Here is a 25,905-nt window from a genome sequence, read left to right as displayed (position 1 = left end):
CCACCACTAGAGGGAGCTCCCTACATACAGATTTATACAGCCACCACTAGAGGGAGCTCACTAGATACAGATTTATACAGCCACCACTAGAGGGAGCTCACTACATACAGATTTATACAGCCACCACTAGAGGGAGCTCATTACATACAGATTTATACAGCCACCACTAGAGGGAGCTCACTACATACAGATTTATACAGCCACCACTAGAGAGAGCTCATTACATACAGATTTATACAGCCACCACTAGAGAGAGCTCATTACATACAGATTTATACAGCCACCACTAGAGGGAGCTCCCTACATACAGATTTATACAGCCACCACTAGAGGGAGCTCCCTACATACAGATTTATACAGCCACCACTAGAGGGAGCTCACTAGATACAGATTTATACAGCCACCACTAGAGGGAGCTCCCTACATACAGATTTATACAGCCACCACTAGAGGGAGCTCACTACATACAGATTTATACAGCCACCACTAGAGGGAGCTCATTACATACAGATTTATACAGCCACCACTAGAGGGAGCTCACTACATACAGATTTATACAGCCACCACTAGAGAGAGCTCATTACATACAGATTTATACAGCCACCACTAGAGAGAGCTCATTACATACAGATTTATACAGCCACCACTAGAGGGAGCTCCCTACATACAGATTTATACAGCCACCACTAGAGGGAGCTCCCTACATACAGATTTATACAGCCACCACTAGAGGGAGCTCACTACATACAGATTTATACAGCCACCACTAGAGGGCGCTCACTACATACAGATTTATACAGCCACCACTAGAGGGAGCTCATTACATACAGATTTATACAGCCACCACTAGAGGGAGCTCACTACATACAGATTTATACAGCCACCACTAGAGGGAGCTCACTACATACAGATTTATACAGCCACCACTAGAGGGAGCTCACTACATACAGATTTATACAGCCACCACTAGAGGGAGCTCACTACTTACAGATTTATACAGCCACCACTAGAGGGAGCTCACAGCCCCCTTCTATGCTCCCCCTAGTGGTAGCTGCAGGTAACCAGAGTTATATAATTGACCAATAGGGTTGTATGAAAAGAAGCAGAAAGAATGGCTCTCCTATTAATATAACCATATAAGATAGAATTCTGTGAATTCCATCCTATATATGTCAATGTAAGCGTAGCCGCTGAGCAGTGCAGCTGTAGGTGGCGCTATACAATGACCTCCTCGGCAGTTCGTGCACAAGTAATCGCCGGTGTAATTTCAGGGGAGAAGAATTGATCGCAGAGCGCTCAGGTTTCCCTTATGTCTATATAGGAACTAAATATTTACTTTTTCACAAAAAGCCCCTTGTAAGGTGAGAGGACTGCGTCTTAGCCGCACCATCTGGCAGCTTTAATTCCCGCACTTCACCCTATTGTTGTTTCAGATGAAAAGCAAAATCCTCACCGAAGCAATTTCCAGGAAGAAAAATCCCTCTATTACGTCAAAGCGGGGAAAAAATGCAGAGCTGGATTTACATAGGACTGCATATTAGGTGGGAATGAAGAAACTTTGATAGAAATGAACCTGAAAAATTATTTTTTTTTCACATTATTTCAGCCTGCAGTGTAAAGAATAGCGGTGTTCGCATTTTCTCACCTAGTCTATGCAAATGATATTGCTCTAGAAATATTTTATTAGGGGTAATCTAAAATAAAAATCAGACAAACATCTATGAAACCTAAAACTGCAAAAATCGTCATAAAACACCCCCTTAACTTAGGAGGGAAAAGAAAATTAAAGACATGGAAGAAAAAGAAAGAGCGTACCTTTATATTTCTCAGCCACTTCTTGAAAAGACTGAAGAAAAGTCAACGACACTGGTTCCCCTGTAAGAAATGAAGATAAATCAATGCTATAAAATTCCTTCTCCGACCAATGAGACCCCCAGCAATCCTGACAATTCCGGAACCCTGAGAACACGGCCCTGAGAATTCCAGAACCCCTCGAGAACAGGGCCCTGAGAATTCCGGAACCTCGAGAACACGGTCCTGAAAATTCCGGACCCCCCGAGAACACGGTCCTGAGAATTCCGGAACCCCGAGAACACGGCCCTGAGAATTCCGGAACCCCGAGACCACGGCCGTCAGAATTCCGGAACCCCAAGAAAACGGCCCTGAGAATTCCAGAACCCCGAGAACACAGTCCTGAGAATTCCGGAATCCCGAGAACACGGCCCTGAGAATTCCGGAATCCCGAGAACACGGCCCTGAGAATTCCGGAACCCCGAGAACACGGCCCTGAGAATTCCGGAACCCCGAGAACACGGCCCTGAGAATTCCGGAACCCCGAGAACACGGCCCTGAGAATTCCGGAACCCCGAGAACACGGCCCTGAGAATTCCGGAACCCCGAAAACACGGCCCTGAGAATTCCGGAACCCCGAAAACACGGCCCTGAGAATTCCGGAACCCCGAAAACACGGCCCTGAGAATTCCAGAACCCCGAAAACACGGCCCTGAGAATTCCGGAACCCCGAAAACACGGCCCTGAGAATTCCGGAACCCCGAAAACACGGCCCTGAGAATTCCGGAACCCCGAAAACACGGCCTTGAGAATTCCGGAACCCCGAGAACACGGCCCTGAGAATTCCAGAACCCCGAGAACACGGCCCTGAGAATTCCAGAACCCCGAGAACACGGTCCTGAGAATTCCGGAACCCCGAGAACACGGTCCTGAGAATTCCAGAACCCCGAGAACACGGCCCTCAGAATTCCGGAACCCCGAGAACACGGTCCTGAGAATTCCAGAACCCCGAGAACACGGCCCTGAGAATTCCGTAACCCCGAGAACACGGCCCTGAGAATTCCAGAACCTCGAGAACACGGCCCTGAGAATTCAGAAACCCCGAGAACACGGCCCTGAGAATTCCAGAACCCCGAGAACACGGCCCTGAGAATTCAGAAACCCCGAGAACACGGCCCTGAGAATTCAGAAACCCCGAGAACACGGTCCTGAGAATTCCAGAACCCCGAGAACACGGCCCTGAGAATTCCGTAACCCCGAGAACACGGCCCTGAGAATTCCGTAACCCCTAGAACACGGCCCTGAGAATTCCAGAACCTCGAGAACACGGCCCTGAGAATTCAGAAACCCCGAGAACACGGCCCTGAGAATTCCAGAACCTCGAGAACACGGCCCTGAGAATTCAGAAACCCCGAGAACACGGCCCTGAGAATTCAGAAACCCCGAGAACACGGCCCTGAGAATTCAGAAACCTCGAGAACACGGCCGTGAGAATTCCGTTGTTACCCACGTTTTTGTGATCACTGGGGTCAGCCCCTATCCCAAAATTGCATGTCGATAAGAGTAGCCCGACTGTGCCCCACCGTCTCCAATGATAACTGTTAGATGGGTGTGGGTCCCCATAAATCATCAGAACGAGGCGATTGTGGTCCCATTCTCCTCCAGGAGGTACAGAGAATTGCAAGCACCTCACCTTTACTGTCATAGACTTGAATGGAGCCCCCCCCCCCCGCTCCATTCAAGTCTATGACAGTAAAGGTGAGGTGCTTGCAATTCCCCCAATCACACATGGCGACCTTCTTCCAAAAACAGCGCCACCCCCACCTACAGATTACAGTTGGAATTGCAGCTCAGCTCCCTTAAAATAAATGGTGCAACACCCGGCACAACTTGGAGGCAGGGGCGGCCCGGCCGCATGTCTGGTGTCTTGGTGCACATAGGATCCTCTTGTGCATCCGGCCTTAAGCGCCTCGGCTTGGTATGGAATGATCGGATTTGTATGGAATGATCGGCACATGTTTAGTCTCCTCCATTAAGGACCCCCCGGGTGGACGTGACTTATGTTCAGGATTACTGGAAAGCTGAAAGCTAAACAAATGTCTATAGAGGCATCACGTCAGCCTCCACCTCCAGGAAAGGCCGCAGCTGGGAACTCACAGATCATGTAGAAGAGGACGGCCGCAGGGCGAGCGCTGGAGGAGAGCGTCTTGAAAGTGTCATCTGTCAGTGAGGGGACCAGCGGCAGGGGGAGACGGGGCCGTCCGCTCCTGGATACGTCCCTCGCTACCTCGTCATCCTGGACCTCTGCAGTCAGGAAAGTATTCACATATTTACATGGAGCCGACACGACCCAAAACGAGAAATGAAATAGTGAATATTATATACAGGGGTAGAGCGCACATGTATGTATCTCAGCTGAAAATCTGTAGTATCTAAACAGAACGGTACCCAAACAGTAAGGTATATACGCATGGTGTCTAAGCAGTAGTTTCTATCCGGCTGGGCTTCTGATCAGCACGGTATCTAAGCAGTGCCATATGCGAACACAGACGCTAAGCAATGTGATACCACAGCAGCGAAGTATCTGAGCAGCAGGGTATCTCAGCAAACCCGATCAGCATGGGCAGAGGCTGGATGCCCAAGAGCTGCCCACGTAAAGGATGGTGGAGGCAGCGACTGAATCCAAAGCACCAGGACCTCACCCCTTGCTTGGAGGCATCCGAATACCTGGGTCGGCGGGCGCGTCTTCAGGCTGCTCCTCTTTGGGGACGTGTGTGAGCTCAAGGATCTGCTCCATCTTCTCCAATGTCAGGTACTTCACTGGTGAGGTCTATAGACAGGGAGGTTGTTAAAGGGGTACTACCACTAGGATATGCCATCACTTTACGATTGGGAGGCGAGGGGACCGCGAGCTGGTGCAGAGATGGAGGGACTACGTTTTCCTGCACGATTTCCCTCCCGGCTGCGGTTCCCCTGCACAATGTCCGGGATCCGATGTGCACAGGAGACGCCTGCTCTGAGGACACTTCAATCTCAGGACCCCAGCGCACACAACCCCATCATTTTGCAAAATCACTTTCTAAAATGGGAATACCCCTTTAAAGCGCACCAATCACCAGGATTTCCTATATAACCTAAAGCCAGTGCTATGCTGGCACTATTAGGCTGATTCTATACATACCTTTAGTGGGCAGCTCGGATGTATAGGTTTTGAAACACAAGCAAGTAAAGTTTGTAAAATGAGCAGCTTTCTGAATGACAGCAGCTGCCGAGCAGCTCATAGCTGTAGGGTATTCATAGTGATTCCCGCCCCCCGCCTGTCCATTCTCCCCATTATTTATGCTAATTCTATTATAGAATCGATCTATTTTGTGACTAGAAGAACCTGTGCTGATGTTATACCCATGTGACCAGAAGGGGCGGGGCCTCAGTCAACATAGCTGATATCAGGAAGCAACCTTTTTCTGTTATCTGAGGCCCCACCCCTTCTGGTCACATGGGTGTGACATCAGCACAGGTCCTTCTAGTCACAAAGTAAATGGAGTCTATAATAGAATTAGCATAAATAACAGGGGGACGATGGACAGGCGGGGGGGGCGGGAATCACTGTGACTACCCACCCCAGCTATCAGCTGATTGGCAGCTGCTGTCGTTCAAAAAGCTGCTCATTTTACAAACTTTACTTGCTTGTGTTTCAAAACCTATACATCTGAGCTGACAACTAAAGGTATGTATAGAATCAGCCTGATAGTGCCAGTATAGCACTGGCTTTAGGTTATATAGGAATATCCTGGTGAATAGCGCGCTTTAAATAAAGGGGTCACCAATAGCACCGATGGACATGGAGGACGTTTCTGGGCGTGCGGTGATATTGGGGTGCTGGGAGGTGTTGGATCATTGGCACACACTTACTTCATCTGGTCTCTTCACCGCCACATTGTAAGCGACAGGAATGTTTACCCGAGACTTCTCCCTGGAAAAAAAAAAAATAGACTGAAAGACTGGACCTGAAGAAAACACATCACATTAACATGAGGCCGGTCAGGGTCTCCCCTATCCACAAATACACACAATCAGACGGAATCGATTTGGCACCACTTATCCATCCGGCTTTGGTAAAATCCTACTTCTTTGCACTATTATCAGTCCAGAAATCAAAGGCTCGGATTTAATTTATACCTAGAAATGCCTCTAAATAGTACCGTAATAACACAGCCACCCCGGCTTTCCCCAGCAGCTGCCGCGCCGCCTCCTCCGCAGTCTCCACATCCACTTCATAGGTCTCGTGTTGGCTCAGAATGAAGATCACGGGTAATCCGAGCTGGAGGTGAACGCTGGTAAAATCATCCGGATCCCCGGAGCACTCAACCTGGAATAATATAGACGGAAAGGACCTTAGATCGCTACGGGGCGGGTGGGGGGGGACATTTTGTGTGGAGCCCACCGGCTACCAAATGGAAATGAGCAGTGCTCCGTGGGATTAGGCATGCAAATTGTCAAGGAAAAAAAATAAGTCCGGAACAGAGAGACAGGTGTGATACCGTGCTTCCCCAAAAATAAGACGGGGTGTTATGTTAAAGATGCACTAGGGATTATTTTCAGGGGATGTCTTATAAAAGACACCCCCTAAAACAATTGCACTTACCAGACCCCAAACAATTAAAGTTGGCAAGTGAATGGGCTCTCACATACAAATCTGTGCTGTCAGGTCCCCTGCATTTTACTACAGCAGTTGGCTCCCCCTGGTGACTGGAAGCAGTATCACTTCTGCGGAATGATACTAGTACCTGATCTGTTTGTGAGAGCTGCAGTTCACTGCATCTGGAATGGCGAGGGACCTGACAGCGACGCAGATCTCTGTGTGAGAGGCCATCCACCATAGATACTTGCCAACTGTAATTGTTTAAGGCTCTGTGCGCACTGGGAAATGGAATTTTCTTGAGAAAATTCCGCATCCTCTCAAAGATTACCGCACCCGCGGTAAAAAACCGCGGGAAACCGCACCCGAAAACCGCATGCGGTTTGCCGCGGCTTTACCGCGGTATTGTTCGCGGTATTGCCGCGGTTTTGCCGCGTGCGGGTTGGGATGTGCTTTATTGCATTCAATGCAATAAAGCACATTGAAGAAAAAAAAAAAAAAAATACATTTAATTCTGATAGTAGATAGACAGAAGAATAGATAGAGGGATAGATAGATAGACAGATAGATAGAGGGATAGATAGAGGACAGATCGCTGCATTTCCCACGGTCGGCAGTGAGTTCACATTACCGGCCGTGGGAAATGACCGGTAATTACCTCTGCTGTCTGCTGCATTCAGCCTGTGTCTGTGACAGTCGCGGCTGGATGTCAGCAGTGCAGGACGCAGGAGCCGGAGCTGTGTGGATTACGCCGGAGCTTTGTTTGGGAGGGGTTAATAAAATGGTGAACGAGGCTTGTTGGTTTTATTTAAAATAAAGGATTTTTCGGTGTCTGTGTTTTTTTCACTTTACTTACGGGTTGATCATGTCAGCTGTCACATAGACGCTGCCATGATCAAGCCTGGGGTTAATGGCGGTGGTCCCCCATCACCATTAACCCCTTGTATTACCTTGTCACCACTGCTACACGGTGGCAAGAAGAGCCGAGGACACGCCGGCAGTGCCGCATAATGGATGCGACAGTCCCGGGGCAGCTGCGGCTGATATTCTCGGCTGCCGGAGGGGGAGTGAGGCGGGGGACATTATCCCTGCCCCTCTCCTCCCCAGCCTGAGAATACCGGGCCGCAGCTGTGTGCTTACCTCGGCTGGACGGTGAATATGCAGCGGAGCCCACGTTTTTTGTTTTCTATATTTCCGTTTTCTTTCTATGTGTGTTCTATGTGTCTGTGTCTATGTGATCTATGTCTGTGATGTGTTCTGTGTCTGATGTGTGTGTTTACTCTCTGCACGGCTTCCTCTTCCTGTAATGACATCACTTCCCTGCAAAACCGCAAGCAAGTGATGAACATTACCGGAGGTAAACCGCGAAATACCGCAGGGAATAACGCAGCAAAACGCAGTGAACCGCACAGAATTTGCTGCCTGCGTTATTCCCTGCGGGATTTCATGATTAACATTGGAGTCAATGGAGTGAAATCCCGCAGCGATGTGCGGAAAAGAAGTGACATGCACTTGTTTTTGCTGCGGGATTCCCGCAGCAAAACATGCAGCTGTCAAATTCCGCCCAGTGCGCACAGGATTTTTTTTCTCCATAGGATTTGCTGGTGATTCACTGCAGAGATGTTATGAACATTTTCTGCAGCGAAACATGCAGCAAATCCGCGGCAAAATCCGCGAAAAATCCGGTAAGTGCGCACATAGTCTAAAGGTTTTTTTCTTTTTTTGGGGGGGGGGGGAAAGTGGGAGTTATAGGATACAGCTGCTTGCTTTTGGGGGTCTCTGCTTTCTTTGATGCAGAGTCCTGCAGTATTCTTTAACTTTTGCAGCTGCTTGGACAATTCATTATGGAACCACAACTATGGCTTATTTTTTGGAGTAGGGCTTATATTTTAAGCATACTCCAAAAAGACCCAAAAATCCTACCAGGGCTTATTTCTGGGGTAGTTCTTATTTTTGGGGAAACTGGATTTCCGAAAAATAACAAAAAAAATTGAAAATAGAAATATAACAGTGGCTCAGTGGTTAGCACTGCAATCTTGTGGTGGCTCAGTGGTTAGCACTGTATGGTGGCTCAGTGGTTAGCACTGCAGCCTTGCAGCGCTGGGGTCCTGGGTTCTAGTCCCACTAAAGACACCATCTGCAAGGAGTTTGTATGTTCTCCCTGTGTTTGCGTGGGTTTCCTCCGGGTTCTCCAGTTTCCTCCCACACTCCAAAAATATACTGACAGGGAATTTAGATTGTGAGCCCCAATGGGGACAGTGTTGCCAATGTATGTAATATATGTAAAGCGCTGTGGAATTAATAGCGCTATATAAGTGAATAAATATTATTATATATTAAATATAAAGGAAACTATTGCAGTGCCCACACGTACCACCAGAGGGAGCCCCATGAGTTTCAGAAAGCGATGGACGCTGATTGTGGTCAGGGGCTGATCTGACAGCGTTCTCCAGCATTTCTGACTGACGTCCGTCACTGCTTTACAATGGATGAATGCGAGTCTGGCCGCTATTAGGCTGGGGTCTTCAGCGCTAGGAAGAAACAGCCAATAGAATAGAAACACACAAACACCTCGGAAACTAATGTGCGCCGTGAATATAAAATTCTAAACATTTCCTGATTTAATTCTATAGCTCAATGGCTTATAATAAAGTGCGGCTCTGCGGATATAAGGAAACTATCAGTCCCAGCATGCCCTGACTACTACACAGTGTGATGAGCGAAGAACGAGAAAATGGTGCAACTGCGCACTCTGCTGGCAGAAAGGGGAACTGCAACCAAAAACAAACAAAGGACTCGTCTATTTTGTCACAGCCGGAAACGTTCCTTTCATCTTTATATTATTTTTTTGTGATTTTAGCGGTAAATAAATATGGTAAATATTCACGATGACGTCCTTACCTGATATTCTTCAGCACGTTAGTCTCTGTGGTTACTACAAACTGGTGCGTCGACCCGTGCGCAAAAGCGGCTTCCATGACATAGCGGTGCTCTGAGGACAAGGGGAAGGAGAAAACAGGATGACGCCTTCATTTTTATTTGCACTTTTTTGTTTCTGTTCCTCCCCCCACCAAGAGTCAAAAAAGTCTTTTGGGGGCTTGTGGGACAAGTTGTATTTTTATCATACTATACAAAAGGGGAAAAAAAAAAAAAAATCCATATAAAATTGAAAAAAAAACAAAAAAAAAACAAAAAACACAATATAAAAAAAAAATTCAAATAAAAGAAAAAAAATTCCAGTATTTTGGGGATTTTTTGGGGGGTTTCCGCCTTTACAGATGTGTCGCCATTTTCTAAGAGCTGTCATTTTTTTTCCAGTGTGTGGCCTTTTTTTTTTTTTGGTACGTCGCTCGCATTTAAATCAATAACAATTTGGAGAACACATGACTTTTTTATTGTTTTTTTTTTTTACATTTTATGGGGGGGTGGTTCAGCTACAAAAAAAAACAAAAAAAAAAAAAAACCATTTTTTTATTCTGTTTTTATTTATTTATTTGTTACATAATTTTATTTTCCCTAGCTGGGGCTTTTGCAGTTGTGTTTTATCCTTTTAGATATTTTTTTTTTTTTTTTAAACATTTTTCATTCTTTTTACTTGATGTGATCCCGCCACTTTGTTAGAGGCAGGTGCCGGCTGTATAATACAGCCGGCACCTGCTACGTATGGAACAGCCTCAGCTCCAAACACGCACACCATGTCAGGAAAGGATTAATGTCCTTTTAGATGTGAGCACTTGTATGTCCCCTTTCCCCAGGGAAGAAATGGCTGATAACAGAGAACAATAACCCACCAGACAATGGGTGTGCAGGCCCTATAAAGCGGCCCCTGTTATCTTTACTGTACCTGGAGTCCCGATCGCCTGGACGTAAGCGAAAACGATGTTCTTCTTCCCTTTCGCGGCGTCTTCTAATTTCCTGAGCTCCGGGGTGGAGGTGATGTATCGCACCTCGTTGTACAGTAGGACGCTGGAATATACGGACAGACGAGTGGCAATGACAATGAGCGGGAGGTCCTCCATGATGGAAGATATCACATTAACTCCTTAATGACCAGAGCCACAGGCATAAATGATAAGTAACCCCTAGCAGAGCAAATCTGAGCCGGCTAAGACCCATCAGCTCTGCCGTGGCACCGGGGATGGGGGGGACCAGTGAGTTAGTGAATGTCGGCTCCAACAGAGGCGATGGCGGGGAATATATAAAGAATAAGAAGCTTATTATACAGCTATAGGCCCTTCTAGGGCATGGGGGGGGGGGGGGGGTTGATGAATGTCTTTAATTATTTTGGCACCAGCATAATAAGGCTCTGGATGGAGAACAATGATTGGGGACGTTATCAGTTGTCACCCGACTTTCCCAGATACGGACAGAACCGAATTTGGGTGACATGATCAATAAGACAGGAGAGGAGCGACCATACTCACAATAACACATTGGCCACGATGGCGTTGACATCAAACAGCGTATCAGTGGGGAACGCCCGCAACAACTTAGATCCTCTGGAGAAGGAAAGAGAAAATACCGGAATCACTGAGAAGAGCGAAGAATCTACAGCACCGAAGGGAGGGAGGAAAGAAAGAACAAAGAGAAGAGGGAAGGAGGAAAAGCGGGAAGAGGGAAAAAGAGGGAAGAAGGAAAAAGCAGGAAGAGGGAAGAAGGAAAGAAGGGAATTTTGTTTACTTACCGTAAATTCCTTTTCTTCTAGCTCCAATTGGGAGACCCAGACCATTGGGTGTATAGCTATGCCTCCGGAGGCCGCACAAAGTATTACACTAAAAGTGTAAAGCCCCTCCCCTTCTGCCTATACACCCCCCGTGCTCCCACGGGCTCCTCAGTTTTGGTGCAAAAGCAAGAAGGAGGAAAAAATTATAAACTGGTTTTAAGTAAATTCAATCCGAAGGAATATCGGAGAACTGAAACCATTCAACATGAACAACATGTGTACACAAAAAAAACAGGGGCGGGTGCTGGGTCTCCCAATTGGAGCTAGAAGAAAAGGAATTTACGGTAAGTAAACAAAATTCCCTTCTTCTTTGTCGCTCCATTGGGAGACCCAGACAATTGGGACGTCCAAAAGCAGTCCCTGGGTGGGTAAAATAATACCTCGTAATAGAGCCGTAACGGCTCCGTCCTACAGGTGGGCAACCGCCGCCTGAAGGACTCGTCTACCTAGGCTGGCATCCGCCGAAGCATAGGTATGCACCTGATAGTGTTTCGTGAAAGTGTGCAGGCTCGACCAGGTAGCCGCCTGACACACCTGCTGAGCCGTAGCCTGGTGCCTCAAAGCCCAGGACGCACCCACGGCTCTGGTAGAATGGGCCTTCAGCCCTGAGGGAACCGGAAGCCCAGCAGAACGGTAAGCTTCGAGAATTGGTTCCTTGATCCACCGAGCCAGGGTTGATTTGGAAGCCTGTAACCCTTTACGCTGGCCAGCGACAAGGACAAAGAGTGCATCCGAGCGGCGCAAGGGCGCCGTACGAGAAATGTAGAGTCTGAGTGCTCTCACCAGATCTAACAAGTGCAAATCCTTTTCACATTGGTGAACTGGATGAGGACAAAAAGAAGGTAAGGAGATATCCTGATTGAGATGAAAGGGGGATACCACCTTAGGGAGGAATTCCGGAACCGGACGCAGAACCACCTTGTCCTGGTGAAACACCAGGAAAGGGGCTTTGCATGATAGCGCTGCTAGCTCAGACACTCTCCGAAGAGAAGTGACTGCAACTAGGAAAACCACTTTCTGCGAAAGGCGTGAGAGAGAAATATCTCTCATTGGCTCGAATGGTGGTTTCTGAAGAACCCTCAGCACCCTGTTCAGATCCCAGGGTTCTAAAGGCCGCTTGTATGGAGGGACGATGTGACAAACCCCCTGCAGGAACGTGCGTACCTGTGGAAGCCTGGCAAGGCGCTTCTGGAAAAACACAGAGAGCGCTGAGACTTGTCCCTTAAGGGAGCCGAGCGACAAACCCTTTTCCAATCCGGACTGAAGAAAGGACAGGAAAGTGGGCAAGGCAAATGGCCAGGGAGAAAAACCCTGAGCAGAGCACCACGACAGGAATATTTTCCACGTCCTGTGGTAGATCTTGGCGGACGTTGGTTTCCTAGCCTGTCTCATAGTGGCAATGACCTCTTGAGATAACCCTGAAGACGCTAGGATCCAGGACTCAATGGCCACACAGTCAGGTTGAGGGCCGCAGAATTCAGATGGAAAAACGGCCCTTGGGATAGCAAGTCTGGTCGGTCTGGTAGTGCCCACGGTTGGCCGACCGTGAGATGCCACAGATCCGGGTACCACGACCTCCTCGGCCAGTCTGGAGCGACGAGGATGACGCGGCGGCAGTCGGCCCTGATCTTGCGTAACACTCTGGGCAACAGTGCCAGCGGAGGAAACACATAAGGGAGCTGAAACTGCGACCAATCCTGAACTAAGGCGTCTGCCGCCAGAGCTCTGGGATCTTGAGACCGTGCCATGAACATCGGTACCTTGTTGTTGTGCCGGGACGCCATGAGGTCGACGTCCGGCACCCCCCAGCGGCAACAGATCTCCTGAAACACGTCCGGGTGAAGGGACCATTCCCCTGCGTCCATGCCCTGGCGACTGAGATAATCTGCTTCCCAGTTTTCCACGCCTGGGATGTGAACTGCCGAGATGGTGGAGGCCGTTGCTTCCACCCACAGCAAAATCCGCCGGACTTCCTGGAAGGCTTGCCGACTGCGTGTGCCGCCTTGGTGGTTGATGTATGCCACCGCTGTGGAATTGTCCGACTGAATTCGGATCTGCTTGCCTTCCAGCCACTGCTGGAACGCTTTCGGGCAAGGTACACTGCCCGTATTTCCAGAACATTGATCTGGAGCGATGACTCTTGCTGGGTCCACGTACCCTGAGCCCTGTGGTGGAGAAAAACCGCTCCCCACCCTGACAGACTCGCGTCCGTCGTGACCACCGCCCAGGATGGGGGTAGGAAGGATTTCCCCTTCGATAATGAAGTGGGAAGAAGCCACCATCGGAGGGAAGCTTTGGTCGCTTGAGAGAGGGAGACAGTCCTGTCGAGGGACGTCGGCTTCCTGTCCCATTTGCGTAGGATGTCCCATTGAAGAGGACGCAGGTGAAACTGCGCGAAAGGGACTGCCTCCATTGCTGCCACCATCTTCCCCAGGAAGTGCATGAGGCGCCTCAAGGGGTGTGACTGGCCTTGAAGGAGAGATTGTATCCCTTTCTGTAGTGACTGCTGCTTGATCAGCGGAAGCTTCACTATCGCTGAGAGGATATGAAACTCCATGCCAAGATATGTCAGCGATTGGGCCGGTGTCAGATTTGACTTCGGAAAATTGATGATCCACCCGAAACTCTGGAGAGTCTCCAGGGTAGCGTCGAGGCTGCGTTGGCATGCCTCTTGAGAGGGTGCCTTGATCAGCAGATCGTCCAAGTACGGGATCACCGAGTGACCCTGAGAGTGTAGGACCGCTACTACAGTAGCCATAACCTTGGTAAAAACCCGTGGGGCTGTTGCCAGACCGAACGGCAGTGCCACGAACTGCAGGTGTTCGTTTCCTATGGCGAAGCGCAGGAAGCGCTGGTGCTCCGGAGCAATCGGTACGTGGAGATAAGCATCCTTGATATCGATCGATGCAAGGAAATCTCCTTGGGACATTGAGGCGATGACGGAGCGGAGGGATTCCATCCGGAACCGCCTGGTTTTTACGTGTTTGTTGAGCAGTTTCAGGTCCAGGACAGGGCGGAAAGACCCGTCCTTCTTTGGGACCACAAACAAGTTGGAGTAAAAACCGTGGCCCTGTTGCTGAAGAGGAACAGGGATCACCACTCCTTCTGCCTTCAGAGTGCGCAGCGCCTGTAGAAGAGCCTCTGCTCGCTCGGGAGGCGGGGATGACCGGAAGAATCGAGTCGGGGGACGAGAGGTGAACTCTATCTTGTAACCGTGAGACAGAATGTCTCTTACCCAACGGTCTTTTATTCGTGGCAGCCAGGTGTCGCAAAAGCGGGAGAGCCTGCCACCGACCGAGGATGCGGAATGAGGAGGTTGAGAGTCATGAGGAAGCCGCTTTGTTAGCTGCCCCTCCGGTGGTCTTTTTAGGACGTGACTTAGACCGCCATGCATCAGAGTTCCTTTGCTCTTTCTGAGGCCTTTTGGACGAGGAGAATTGGGACCTGCCCGCGCCCCGAAAGGACCGAAACCTCGACTGCCCCTTCCTCTGTTGGGGCATGTTCGGTTTGGGCTGGGGTAAAGATGTATCCTTTCCCTTGGATTGTTTGATAATTTCATCCAAACGCTCGCCAAACAATCTGTCGCCAGAAATTGGCAAACTGGTTAAGCGCTTTTTGGAAGCAGAATCTGCCTTCCATTCCCGTAGCCACAAGGCCCTGGGGAGTACCACCGAATTGGCGGCTGCCACCGCCGAACGGCTCGCAGAGTCCAGGACAGCATTAATAGCGTAAGACGCAAATGCCGAGGTCTGAGTGGTTATGGACGCCACCTGTGGCGCGGCCGTGCATGTGGCTGCTTCAATTTGCGCTTGACCTGCTGAGATAGCTTGTAGCGCCCACACGGCTGCGAATGCTGGGGCAAAAGAAGCGCCGATCGCTTCATAGATGGATTTCAACCAGAGCTCCATCTGCCTGTCAGTGGCATCTTTGAGTGAAGCCCCATCTTCCACTGCAAGTATGGATCTAGCCGCCAGTCTGGAGATTGGAGGATCCACTTTGGGACACTGAGTCCAACCTTTAACTACATCAGGTGGAAAGGGATAACGTGTATCCTTAAGGTGCTTAGAAAAACGCTTATCTGGACAAGCATGGTGATTCTGGACTACCTCTCTGAAATCAGAGTGGTCCAGAAACATACTCTTTGTACGCTTGGGGAACCTGAACCGGAATTTCTCCTGCTGAGAAGCCGACTCCTCTGCTGGAGGGACTGAGGGAGAAATATCCAGCATTTGATTGATGGATGCAATAAGATCGTTCACTATGGTGTCCCCGTCTGGAGTATTAAGATTGAGGGCGCCCTCAGGATCAGAATCCTGATCAGCTGTCTCCGCTTCATCAACCCGAGATTCCCCCCGCTGAGACCCTGAACAATATGATGATGTCGAGGGAAAATCTAAGCGAGCTCGCTTAGTCGGTCTGGGGCTGGGGTCTGTGTCAGAACCCTCAGCCTGGGATCTATGAGACACCCCGGGAGGACATTGTTGGTCCAACTGAGGGGGGCCAGGGAACAAAGATCCAACAGAGTCCCTGTGCTGAGATACCGGCCTGGACTGCAAAGCTTCTAGTATCTTAGCCATAGTCTCAGAGAGTTTTGCAAACTCCGTCCCCGTCACCTGGACATTGTCAGCAGGTGGCTCCCCCTGGGCCCCTCTTAGCAGAGGCTCTGGCTGAGCAAGTGTCACAGGGCCCGAGCACTGTACACAATGAGGGTCAGTGGAACCTGCCGGTAACGGAGTCGTACATGCGGCGCAGGCAGCATGATAAGCCTGTGTTTTGGCACCCCTGCCTTTTGTGGACGCCATGCTATTATCTTCCCTGACAACACAATAGGGTATATAGCCAGAAATCAACTGTGCACCATACAGTGTAAAGTATATACCATAAACATATACAGTATAGTTACACTACTGCACAATGGGGCTAGCACCACAGGTGCTGCTTACCACCCACTTCAAGCGGTTGTGAGGCCACCCAAGTCCCTGCCTGGGTCTCCCAGACTTTGTCCCCCTCTGCAGCGTCCGAGGAGCTGACAGGAATGGCTGCCGGCGTCCTGAGGAGAGGAGGGAGTCGTGGGCGTGGCCGAGAAAGTGCGGGAACTGGAGCCGCACTGTGCACAGTGAGAGGGGTGGAGTATGCAAAGCATGCTCCAGCCCTCAGTGCTGCTCGTTCTGTGCAGCGTCCCGCCCTTCCCCTGCCTGTCAGGGCTGAGGGCGGGAGGAGAAGGAAACTAGGCCGCACAAAGCCGGGGACTCGAGTAATAAGCGCGGCCGCCGTATATGCGCGGCCAGCGCGGAAGTCCCCGGCGCACTACAAGTCCCAGCCGCGCCGCAGTGTTTCCGTGGCAGCGGCGGTCAGCGCGGCAGTCCCTATACATAAAACACACTCAGCAACGCTGAGTGTGTAATGGCACATTTTAACCCGGTCAGCGCCGCGGTCCCCGGTGCACTAGCACACCCAGCAAAGCTGTAGTGTTGCTGTGCGCGGTCCCCACAGGGATACAGAGTACCTCCACGTAGCAGGGCCATGTCCCTGAACGGTACCCGGCTCCTATCCAGCAGGCTCCACAGGAGTTGTGGATGAAGCACGGTCTCCTGTGCCTGGAGACCGATAGGATCCCACTTCACCCAGAGCCCTGAGGGGGATGGGGAAGGAAAACAGCATGTGGGCTCCAGCCTCCGTACCCGCAATGGATACCTCAACCTTAACAACACCGCCGACAAGAGTGGGGTGAGAAGGGAGCATGCTGGGGGCCCTATATGGGCCCACTTTTCTTCCATCCGACATAGTCAGCAGCTGCTGCTGACCAATCTGTGGAGCTGTGCGTGCATGTCTGCCTCCTTCGCACAAAGCAAAAAAACAAAAACTGAGGAGCCCGTGGGAGCACGGGGGGTGTCTAGGCAGAAGGGGAGGGGCTTTACACTTTTAGTGTAATACTTTGTGCGGCCTCCAGAGGCATAGCCTATACACCCAATGGTCTGGGTCTCCCAATGGAGCGACAAAGAAAGCAGGAAGAGGGAAGGAGGAAAAGCAGGAAGAGGGAAGGAGGAAAAGCAGGAAGAGGGAAGGAGGAAAAGCAGGAAGAGGGAAGGAGGAAAAGCAGGAAGAGGGAAGGAGGAAAAGCAGGAAGAAGGAAAGGCGGAAAAGCAGGAAGAAGGAAGAAGGGAAAAGCAGGAAGAGGAAAGGAGGAAAAGCAGGAAGAAGGGAAAAGAGGGGAGGGGAGGGAAAAGAGGGGAGGGGAGGGAAAAGAGGGGAGGGAAGGGAAAAGAGGGGAGGGAAGGGAAAAGAGGGGAGGGAAGGGAAAAGAGGGGAGGGAAGGGAAAAGAGGGGAGGGAAGGGAAAAGAGGGGAGGGAAGGGAAAAGAGGGGAGGGAAGGGAAAAGAGGGGAGGGAAGGGAAAAGAGGGGAGGGAAGGGAAAAGAGGGGAGGGAAGGGAAAAGAGGGGAGGGAAGGGAAAAGAGGGGAGGGAAGGGAAAAGAGGGGAGGGAAGGGAAAAGAGGGGAGGGAAGGGAAAAGAGGGGAGGGAAGGGAAAAGAGGGGAGGGAAGGGAAAAGAGGGGAGGGAAGGGAAAAGAGGGGAGGGAAGGGAAAAGAGGGGAGGGAAGGGAAAAGAGGGGAGGGAAGGGAAAAGAGGGGAGGGAAGGGAAAAGAGGGGAGGGAAGGGAAAAGAGGGGAGGGAAGGGAAAAGAGGGGAGGGAAGGGAAAAGAGGGGAGGGAAGGGAAAAGAGGGGAGGGAAGGGAAAAGAGGGGAGGGAAGGGAAAAGAGGGGAGGGAAGGGAAAAGAGGGGAGGGAAGGGAAAAGAGGGGAGGGAAGGGAAAAGAGGGGAGGGAAGGGAAAAGAGGGGAGGGAAGGGAAAAGAGGGGAGGGAAGGGAAAAGAGGGGAGGGAAGGGAAGGGAAAAGAGGGGAGGGGAGGGAAGGGAAAAGAGGGGAGGGGAGGGAAGGGAAAAGAGGGGAGGGGAGGGAAGGGAAAAGAGGGGAGGGGAGGGAAGGGAAAAGAGGGGAGGGGAGGGAAGGGAAAAGAGGGGAGGGAAGAGCAAAAGGAAGAGCAAAAGAAAGAGGGAAAAGCAAAAGGAAAGAGCATAGGGAAAGGGGGAAGAAGAAGGGGAAAGAGGGAAGAAGAAGGGGAAAGAGGGAAGAAGAAGGGGAAAGAGGGAAGAAGAAGGGGAAAGAGGGAAGAATTTAAACCAAATTATCCCAATAAAGCTTATAAATTGATAAAACGTTTTTTTATTGATGGTATAATAAAAAACATAAACACAAACATTTGTTAAAAATCAAGGCAAGGGGAGCATGTACTACACCCACAATGGGAACCATATATATTAAATAGCCTTAGTCCAAGCAGGCCACATAACAACTTCAATGTACAAGAGTATTAATTAGGCAGCTAACATCATCCCCATGTAATAGTAACAAATGGTCTACATTAGATCGCTGCCCATTAAAGTACTTGGCTCATAACAATACCAGACCTGCTGTCATATCAGTAGTACAAAAACTGCTCCCCTTGCCTTGATTTTTAACAAATGTTTGTGTTTATGTTTTTTATTATACCATCAATAAAAAAACGTTTTATCAATTTATAAGCTTTATTGGGATAATTTGGTTTAAATAGCTGTTGGTTTATCCCGGTTGGATTTTGATTATTTGTGATTTATGGTCAACTCTTCTAATTTTGGGTTTATGAAAGAGGGAAGAAGAAGGGGAAAGAGGGAAGAAGAAGGGGAAAGAGGGAAGAAGAAGGGGAAAGAGAGAAGAAGAAGGGGAAAGAGGGAAGAGGAAGGGGAAAGAGGGAAGAGGAAGGGGAAAGAGGGAAGAGGAAGGGGAAAGAGGGAAGAGGAAAAGGAAAGAGGAAAAAAAAAAGAAGTCGAGAGAGGGAAAACAAGGAAGGCAAGAGAGGGAAAACAAGGAAGGCAAGAGAGGGAAAACAAGGAAGGCAAGAGAGGAAAAACCGTAAGAGGTGAGAGAGCGAAAACCCTAGGAGCCTAAAATGGGAAACCAAAGAGCAGTGACGGGAAACCAAAGAGTGGAGAGGGGAAACCAAATATCAGAGAGGGGAAAAACAAGGAGCCGGGAAAGAAAAGAGAAGCGGAGAGGAGAAAAAAAGGGAGTGGAGGGGGAAAATATAAGAGCGGGGAGGAATAAGGAGCGGGGAGGAATAAGGAGCGGGGAGGAATAAGGAAAGGTACGAAATAAAGGAAAGGGGAGAAAAAAAGAAAACAAGTGAGAAAGAAAAAGAAGGGAAAAAACTACAACAAGATAGTAAAAAGTATGGAGAGAAGAAAGGGAAAAAAAAGAATAGGAGAGGTAAGAGAAAAAGAAAAAAGGCAAGAAGAATATATGAAAGTAAAAAGTGAAAGAAGAGGAAAGAAGAAGAGAGGATTGGAGAGAAGAAGGGAAAAAAAGGAATGTCGAGCAGAGGAGTGAAAAAAAGGGAAAGGAGAGAGAAAAAAAGGGAAAGGAGAAGAAGGAAACATGTGAGAAAGAAAAGGATAGAGAAAGAAAATTACAACAAGAAGGAAAAGAGAACGGAAATGAAGGAAGGTAAGAAAGGAGAAAAAAAAAACAGAAATAAAGGGAGGAAAGAAGGAACAAAACATAAGCAAGAAAGAAAAGAAGGTAGGAAGACAAAAATAGGAAGAAAGAAGATGCGAAAGGAAGTGCAGGAAATAGAGAAAAGGAAGAGAGGAAAAAATGAAAGGGGGAGCAATAGAGGAACAAAGAAATGATAGAAGGAATGAAAGAATGATGGGACGGAAGGAGGAAGCAAAAGAAAAAGAAAGGTACGAAAAAAAAGAAGAGAAGGATATGTGCTGGGGAAGAAGAATGGAGAGGAGGAAAGAAGAGAGACAAGAAAGGGGGAACACAAGGGAGAGTGGGAATGGACAAAGGAGGAAAGAAGGGATGATTGATTAAAGGAAGGAAGTGAGGGAGGAGTGGTGATAAAGGGAAAAGCAAGAAAACAAAGAAATGAGAGAAGGATGGAGAAAAAAAAAAGGGAATAGAAAAGTAAAGTAAAGTAGTGTCCTCCCCGATCCTCTGCTCGGCTCCTTTGTCTTCTGCTGCTGTGCTTCACTATTCTCACACACGAGGTGTGAGGCGCATCAATGGCAGGCGTCGTGGCTATCATGACCAGCAGGAGAGGGCCGAAGAGAGGTCAGTGTAGGAGGCCATTTTCTGTCTGGTTTTTCGGGCATCAGCGCTCCCTGTGACTGCAGATTGCAAAGTCCTGACAGTGTGCAGTGTGCACACAGGATAGTGCCGTGTCTCCTGCTCCACCGAGCGGTCATATGTGATTTTTAGGCTTTCGGTACCTCAATGAGACACTTACCATCAAACGTGACACCTACTTTATCAGGGGACAGAGCGCCGTCCTGATTATATGCACACTGCGCACTGTCAGGACTTGACAATCTGCAGTCACACACAACGCTGAAGACCGTAAAACTCCTCTAATTACTGTACGGTAAAAACTTCTACAACTTTATAAAACAATTTTTGACAAATGTCCTGCTTTCCGTGAGTGAATGGGATCATTGTCTACAGCCAGATGTATTTCTGGGCTGAGGGTTTGGTACAATGTGTGACCCTGACCCCTATTCTGTTCTCACCTGAATAAATAGGCATTTTCCTCCGCGCAGAACCGTAGTGCTGCGTCCTCGCCGCAGATGACCTAGGACAACACAGCAATGGAAGAATTGCTCCAGGTTAATCCTGTTGCACCTAAAACCCAATGTTTCAGTCTTAGCAATTTAAAGCGACAGTAACTATGAAATAAATCTATTGTTCTCTGTTATCAGCCACTTTAGACCGAGGTAAGACTCATGGTCTTTAGGAAACCCCGATGATACTCCTTCCCCCAATCATTACTACTAGGTTTTCCATGTGTCGGATATTACAAAGCTCTGGGGATGCTGGGAGTTGTAGTGTAGTAGATGTTACTGTACCTTAGCGACTGAAATCCCGTAATCCTGTAAGACGGAGGACGACTTCTGCAACTCCTCCAAGAATAGGGCGTTGCTGGAAGGACCTGCAAAAAGCACACAGTATAAATATACGCGGGACCTCCTATTATAACTGAACAGCCGAGAAAAGGACGTCATTAGCTCAGAATAGAGAGTGAAAGCCCCGTACAGACGCCGCACTGCTCACAGCTGAGAGTCTGTTACAATGGGACCAAGTGTACATAATCCTGCGAGCTAAAGACACGAAGCTCCAGACGCCGCGCAGCCGACGACCGAACATCAGAGGATTTCTTACCCACGCTGCTGAAGTACAGGAGCGACGTCCTCCCCGGCAGCAGAAGGTCAGAATAGTTATCTGTGGTCAGCTCAGGCAGCAGGAGCGACGCTCCGATCACCAGACACCGGCCGACACAGAGGAGCAGCGGGAGGAACCCCCCGGACACAGCCATCTTCTAATATGTAAGGAAGAAAAAGAGAAAAGCCATGAGAAGTCAAATCCCAGAGCTGCACTCACTATTCTGCTGGTGCAGTCACTATGTACATACATTACTGATCCTGAGTTACCTCCTGTATTATACTCCAGAGCTGCACTCACTATTCTGCTGGTGCAGTCACTGTGTACATACATTACTGATCCTGAGTTACCTCCTGTATTATACTCCAGAGCTGCACTCACTATTCTGCTGGTGCAGTCACTGTGTACATACATTACTGATCATGAGTTACCTCCTGTATTATACTCCAGAGCTGCACTCACTATTCTGCTGGTGCAGTCACTGTGTACATACATTACTGATCCTGAGTTACCTCCTGTATTATACTCCAGAGCTGCACTCACTATTCTGCTGGTGCAGTCACTGTGTACATACATTACTGATCCTGAGTTACCTCCTGTATTATACTCCAGAGCTGCACTCACTATTCTGCTGGTGCAGTCACTGTGTACATACATTACTGATCCTGAGTTACCTCCTGTATTATACTCCAGAGCTGCACTCACTATTCTGCTGGTGCAGTCACTGTGTACATACATTACTGATCCTGAGTTACCTCCTGTATTATACTCCAGAGCTGCACTCACTATTCTGCTGGTGCAGTCACTGTGTACATACATTACTGATCATGAGTTACCTCCTGTATTATACTCCAGAGCTGCACTCACTATTCTGCTGGTGCAGTCACTGTGTACATACATTACTGATCCTGAGTTACCTCCTGTATTATACTCCAGAGCTGCACTCACTATTCTGCTGGTGCAGTCACTGTGTACATACATTACTGATCCTGAGTTACCTCCTGTATTATACTCCAGAGCTGCACTCACTATTCTGCTGGTGCAGTCACTGTGTACATACATTACTGATCCTGAGTTACCTCCTGTATTATACTCCAGAGCTGCACTCACTATTCTGCTGGTGCAGTCACTGTGTACATACATTACTGATCCTGTACTGATCCTGAGTTACATCCTGTATTGTACTCCAGAGCTGCACTCACTATTCTGCTGGTACAGTCACTGTGTACATACATTACTGATCCTGAGTTACCTCCTATATTATACTCCAGAGCTGCACTCACTATTCTGCTGGTGCAGTCATCGCCTAAGGCTATGTGCACACTCGGCGGTTTTTCATGCTGCGTTTTTTGTGCGTTTTTGTCCACAAAAACGCACAAAAACCGCACCCGTGTTTTTACTGTGGGTGCGTTTTTTTGCGAATTTTTACCGTGTTTTTGGCTGTGTTTTTGTGCACTTCTGAAAGCCCATACACATGGCTGGGGAAGCAATGTCACAGCGTTTTCTGCACAAAAACGCGGAAAAAAAAGCCGCAAAAACGTGTAGTGCGCACAGGGCCTTATAGTGAGAACTCTCATCTTTCTGCCATCACTATCTTTGCGGCCCCGACCTGTTTTCGGGAGGGGACTGGTCCCCGCAGTGAGCCACCGTCCAATCCTGGTTATACAGTAAAAATAAAAGTCTATGATCCCCAAAAATACAATAGAAATTCACTGAGCACATCCCTGTCTCCACATTATATAATCAGGCTGTAACCACTGAAAACCATCACCACAGCACAGTGACCACAGTGTACCCGGCTGCCATCTGCTCTGTGACCTGCCCCTAATAAATGATGCTGGGATCAGACATGTTGTTTTACTCTGCCCGATCCTTCTGCTTTTCAGGACATCAGAGGAGACTCATGGGAGACAACTGTCCAGCGGCGGCCGAGCAGGGGTACGGGGAGGGGGGGGGGCGGCCGAGTACGGGGAGTGGGGGCGGCCGAGTACGGGTACGGGGAGGGGGGGCAGCAGAGTACGGGTACGGGGAGGGGCAGAGTACAGGTACGGGGAGGGCGGACGATGTCACCTGACAGGTACGGGGAGGGGCAGAGTACAGGTACGGGGAGGGGGGGGCGGCCGATGTCACCTGACAGGTAAGTATACAGCTCATGCTGTCCGGATGTCACACAGATAGCACAGGGAGCATACACACACACACATATACACGCACACATAAATATACACACACTGTACATACATACACACACATACACATACATACATACACACCTTCACCTCGGCCGTGTGGCTGAGGTCGGAGGGCGCGGATGGAGCAGCTCTGGGCGGTGCACTTTGCCCTCCGCCGCCCCTCACCTCGCAGTTACTCCTCCGCCTCACGGAGCGGCCTAGAAAGAGAAGGAAAGAAAATATCAACGTGAAGTCAAGAAATGGGATGTCAGCAGCAGATACAGCAGCGCCTGCGCCACACTGCGCCCGGGAGACGCTGCCTCCGTACAATACACCGCCACACTGCGCCCGGGAGACGCTGCCTCCGTACAATACACCGCCACACTGCGCCCGGGAGACGCTGCCTCCGTACAATACACCACCACACTGCACCCGGGAGACGCTGCCTCCGTACAATACACCGCCACACTGCGCCCGGGAGACGCTGCCTCCGTACAATACCCCGCCACACTGCACCCGGGAGACGCTGCCTCCGTACAATACACTGCCACACTGCGCCCGGGAGACGCTGCCTCCGTACAATACCCCGCCACACTGCACCCGGGAGACGCTGCCTCCGTACAATACACCGCCACACTGCACCCGGGAGACTGCCTCCGTACAATACACCGCCACACTGCACCCGGGAGACGCTGCCTCCGTACAATACACCGCCACACTGCGCCCGGGAGACGCTGCCTCCGTACAATACACCGCCACACTGCACCCGGGAGACTGCCTCCGTACAATACACCGCCACACTGCACCCGGGAGACGCTGCCTCCGTACAATACACCGCCACACTGCGCCCGGGAGACGCTGCCTCCGTACAATACCCCGCCACACTGCACCCGGGAGACTGCCTCCGTACAATACACCGCCACACTGCACCCGGGAGACGCTGCCTCTGTACAATACACTACACCCGGGAGACGCTGCCTCCGTACAATACACTGCGCCCGGGAGACGCTGCCTCCGTACAATACACTGCACCCGGGAGACGCTGCCTCCGTACAATACCCCGCCACACTGCGCCCGGGAGACTGCCTCCGTACAATACCCCGCCACACTGCGCCCGGGAGACTGCCTCCGTACAATACACCGCCACACTGCACCCGGGAGACGCTGCCTCCGTACAATACCCCGCCACACTGCACCCGGGAGACGCTGCCTCCGTACAATACGCCGCCACACTACACCCGGGAGACGCTGCCTCCGTACAATACCCCGCCACACTGCACCCGGGAGACGCTGCCTCCGTACAATACACCGCCACACTGCACCCGGGAGACGCTGCCTCCGTACAATACCCCGCCACACTGCACCCGGGAGACGCTGCCTCCGTACAATACCCCGCCACACTGCACCCGGGAGACGCTGCCTCCGTACAATACACCGCCACACTACACCCGGGAGACGCTGCCTCCGTACAATACCCCGCCACACTGCACCCGGGAGACGCTGCCTCCGTACAATACACCGCCACACTGCGCCCGGGAGACTGCCTCCGTACAATACACCGCCACACTGCACCGGGGAGACGCTGCCTCCGTACAATACCCCGCCACACTGCACCCGGGAGACGCTGCCTCCGTACAATACCCCGCCACACTGCACCCGGGAGACGCTGCCTCCGTACAATACCCCGCCACACTACACCCGGGAGACGCTGCCTCCGTACAATACCCCGCCACACTGCGCCCGGGAGACGCTGCCTCCGTACAATACCCCGCCACACTGCGCCCGGGAGACTGCCTCCGTACAATACACCGCCACACTGCACCCGGGAGACGCTGCCTCCGTACAATACACCGCACACTGCACCCGGGAGACGCTGCCTCCGTACAATACACCGCCACACTACACCCGGGAGACGCTGCCTCCGTACAATACACCGCACACTGCGCCCGGGAGACGCTGCCTCCGTACAATACCCCGCCACACTACACCCGGGAGACGCTGCCTCCGTACAATACACCGCCACACTACACCCGGGAGACGCTGCCTCCGTACAATACACTGCACCCGGGAGACGCTGCCTCCGTACAATACACCGCACACTGCGCCCGGGAGACGCTGCCTCCGTACAATACACTGCACCCGGGAGACGCTGCCTCCGTACAATACCCCGCCACACTACACCCGGGAGACGCTGCCTCCGTACAATACACCGCCACACTGCACCCGGGAGACTGCCTCCGTACAATACCCCGCCACACTGCACCCGGGAGACGCTGCCTCCGTACAATACCCCGCCACACTGCACCCGGGAGACGCTGCCTCCG

General features: G+C 50.5%; 1 protein-coding gene across 4 annotated transcripts in view; it reads right to left on the bottom strand.

Annotated features, from left to right (window-relative positions):
- TXNDC16 (thioredoxin domain containing 16) overlaps positions 1 to 24,804 on the bottom strand; it is a 53,156-nt gene extending 28,352 nt beyond the window's left edge. Inside the window, exons 1-14 of one of the 4 annotated variants that reach the window (XM_075329497.1) lie at positions 24,763 to 24,804; positions 23,684 to 23,799; positions 21,411 to 21,567; positions 21,098 to 21,180; positions 20,762 to 20,823; positions 10,855 to 10,929; positions 10,275 to 10,396; positions 9,332 to 9,422; positions 8,805 to 8,961; positions 5,994 to 6,160; positions 5,704 to 5,764; positions 4,519 to 4,621; positions 3,949 to 4,095; positions 1,816 to 1,875 (exon numbers count right to left, since the gene is read on the bottom strand). In XM_075329497.1, the coding sequence (XP_075185612.1) occupies positions 1,816 to 1,875; positions 3,949 to 4,095; positions 4,519 to 4,621; positions 5,704 to 5,764; positions 5,994 to 6,160; positions 8,805 to 8,961; positions 9,332 to 9,422; positions 10,275 to 10,396; positions 10,855 to 10,929; positions 20,762 to 20,823; positions 21,098 to 21,180; positions 21,411 to 21,564 (1,282 nt within the window). In that variant the 5' untranslated portion in view covers positions 21,565 to 21,567; positions 23,684 to 23,799; positions 24,763 to 24,804. Of the gene's footprint in view, positions 1 to 1,815; positions 1,876 to 3,948; positions 4,096 to 4,518; positions 4,622 to 5,703; positions 5,765 to 5,993; positions 6,161 to 8,804; positions 8,962 to 9,331; positions 9,423 to 10,274; positions 10,397 to 10,854; positions 10,930 to 20,761; positions 20,824 to 21,097; positions 21,181 to 21,410; positions 21,568 to 23,683; positions 23,800 to 24,082; positions 24,116 to 24,243; positions 24,333 to 24,762 lie in introns of those variants that run through there. The other 3 variants (XM_075329500.1, XM_075329498.1, XM_075329499.1) reach the window with 3 other exon arrangements.
- Between the last annotated feature and the right edge of the window lie 1,101 nt (positions 24,805 to 25,905).

This window comes from Anomaloglossus baeobatrachus, chromosome 12 (genome assembly GCF_048569485.1).
Source record: "Anomaloglossus baeobatrachus isolate aAnoBae1 chromosome 12, aAnoBae1.hap1, whole genome shotgun sequence".
NCBI lineage: Eukaryota > Metazoa > Chordata > Amphibia > Anura > Aromobatidae > Anomaloglossus > Anomaloglossus baeobatrachus.
Note: the sequence above shows the minus strand (reverse complement) of the source record. Positions and strands in the feature narration are given on the sequence as shown.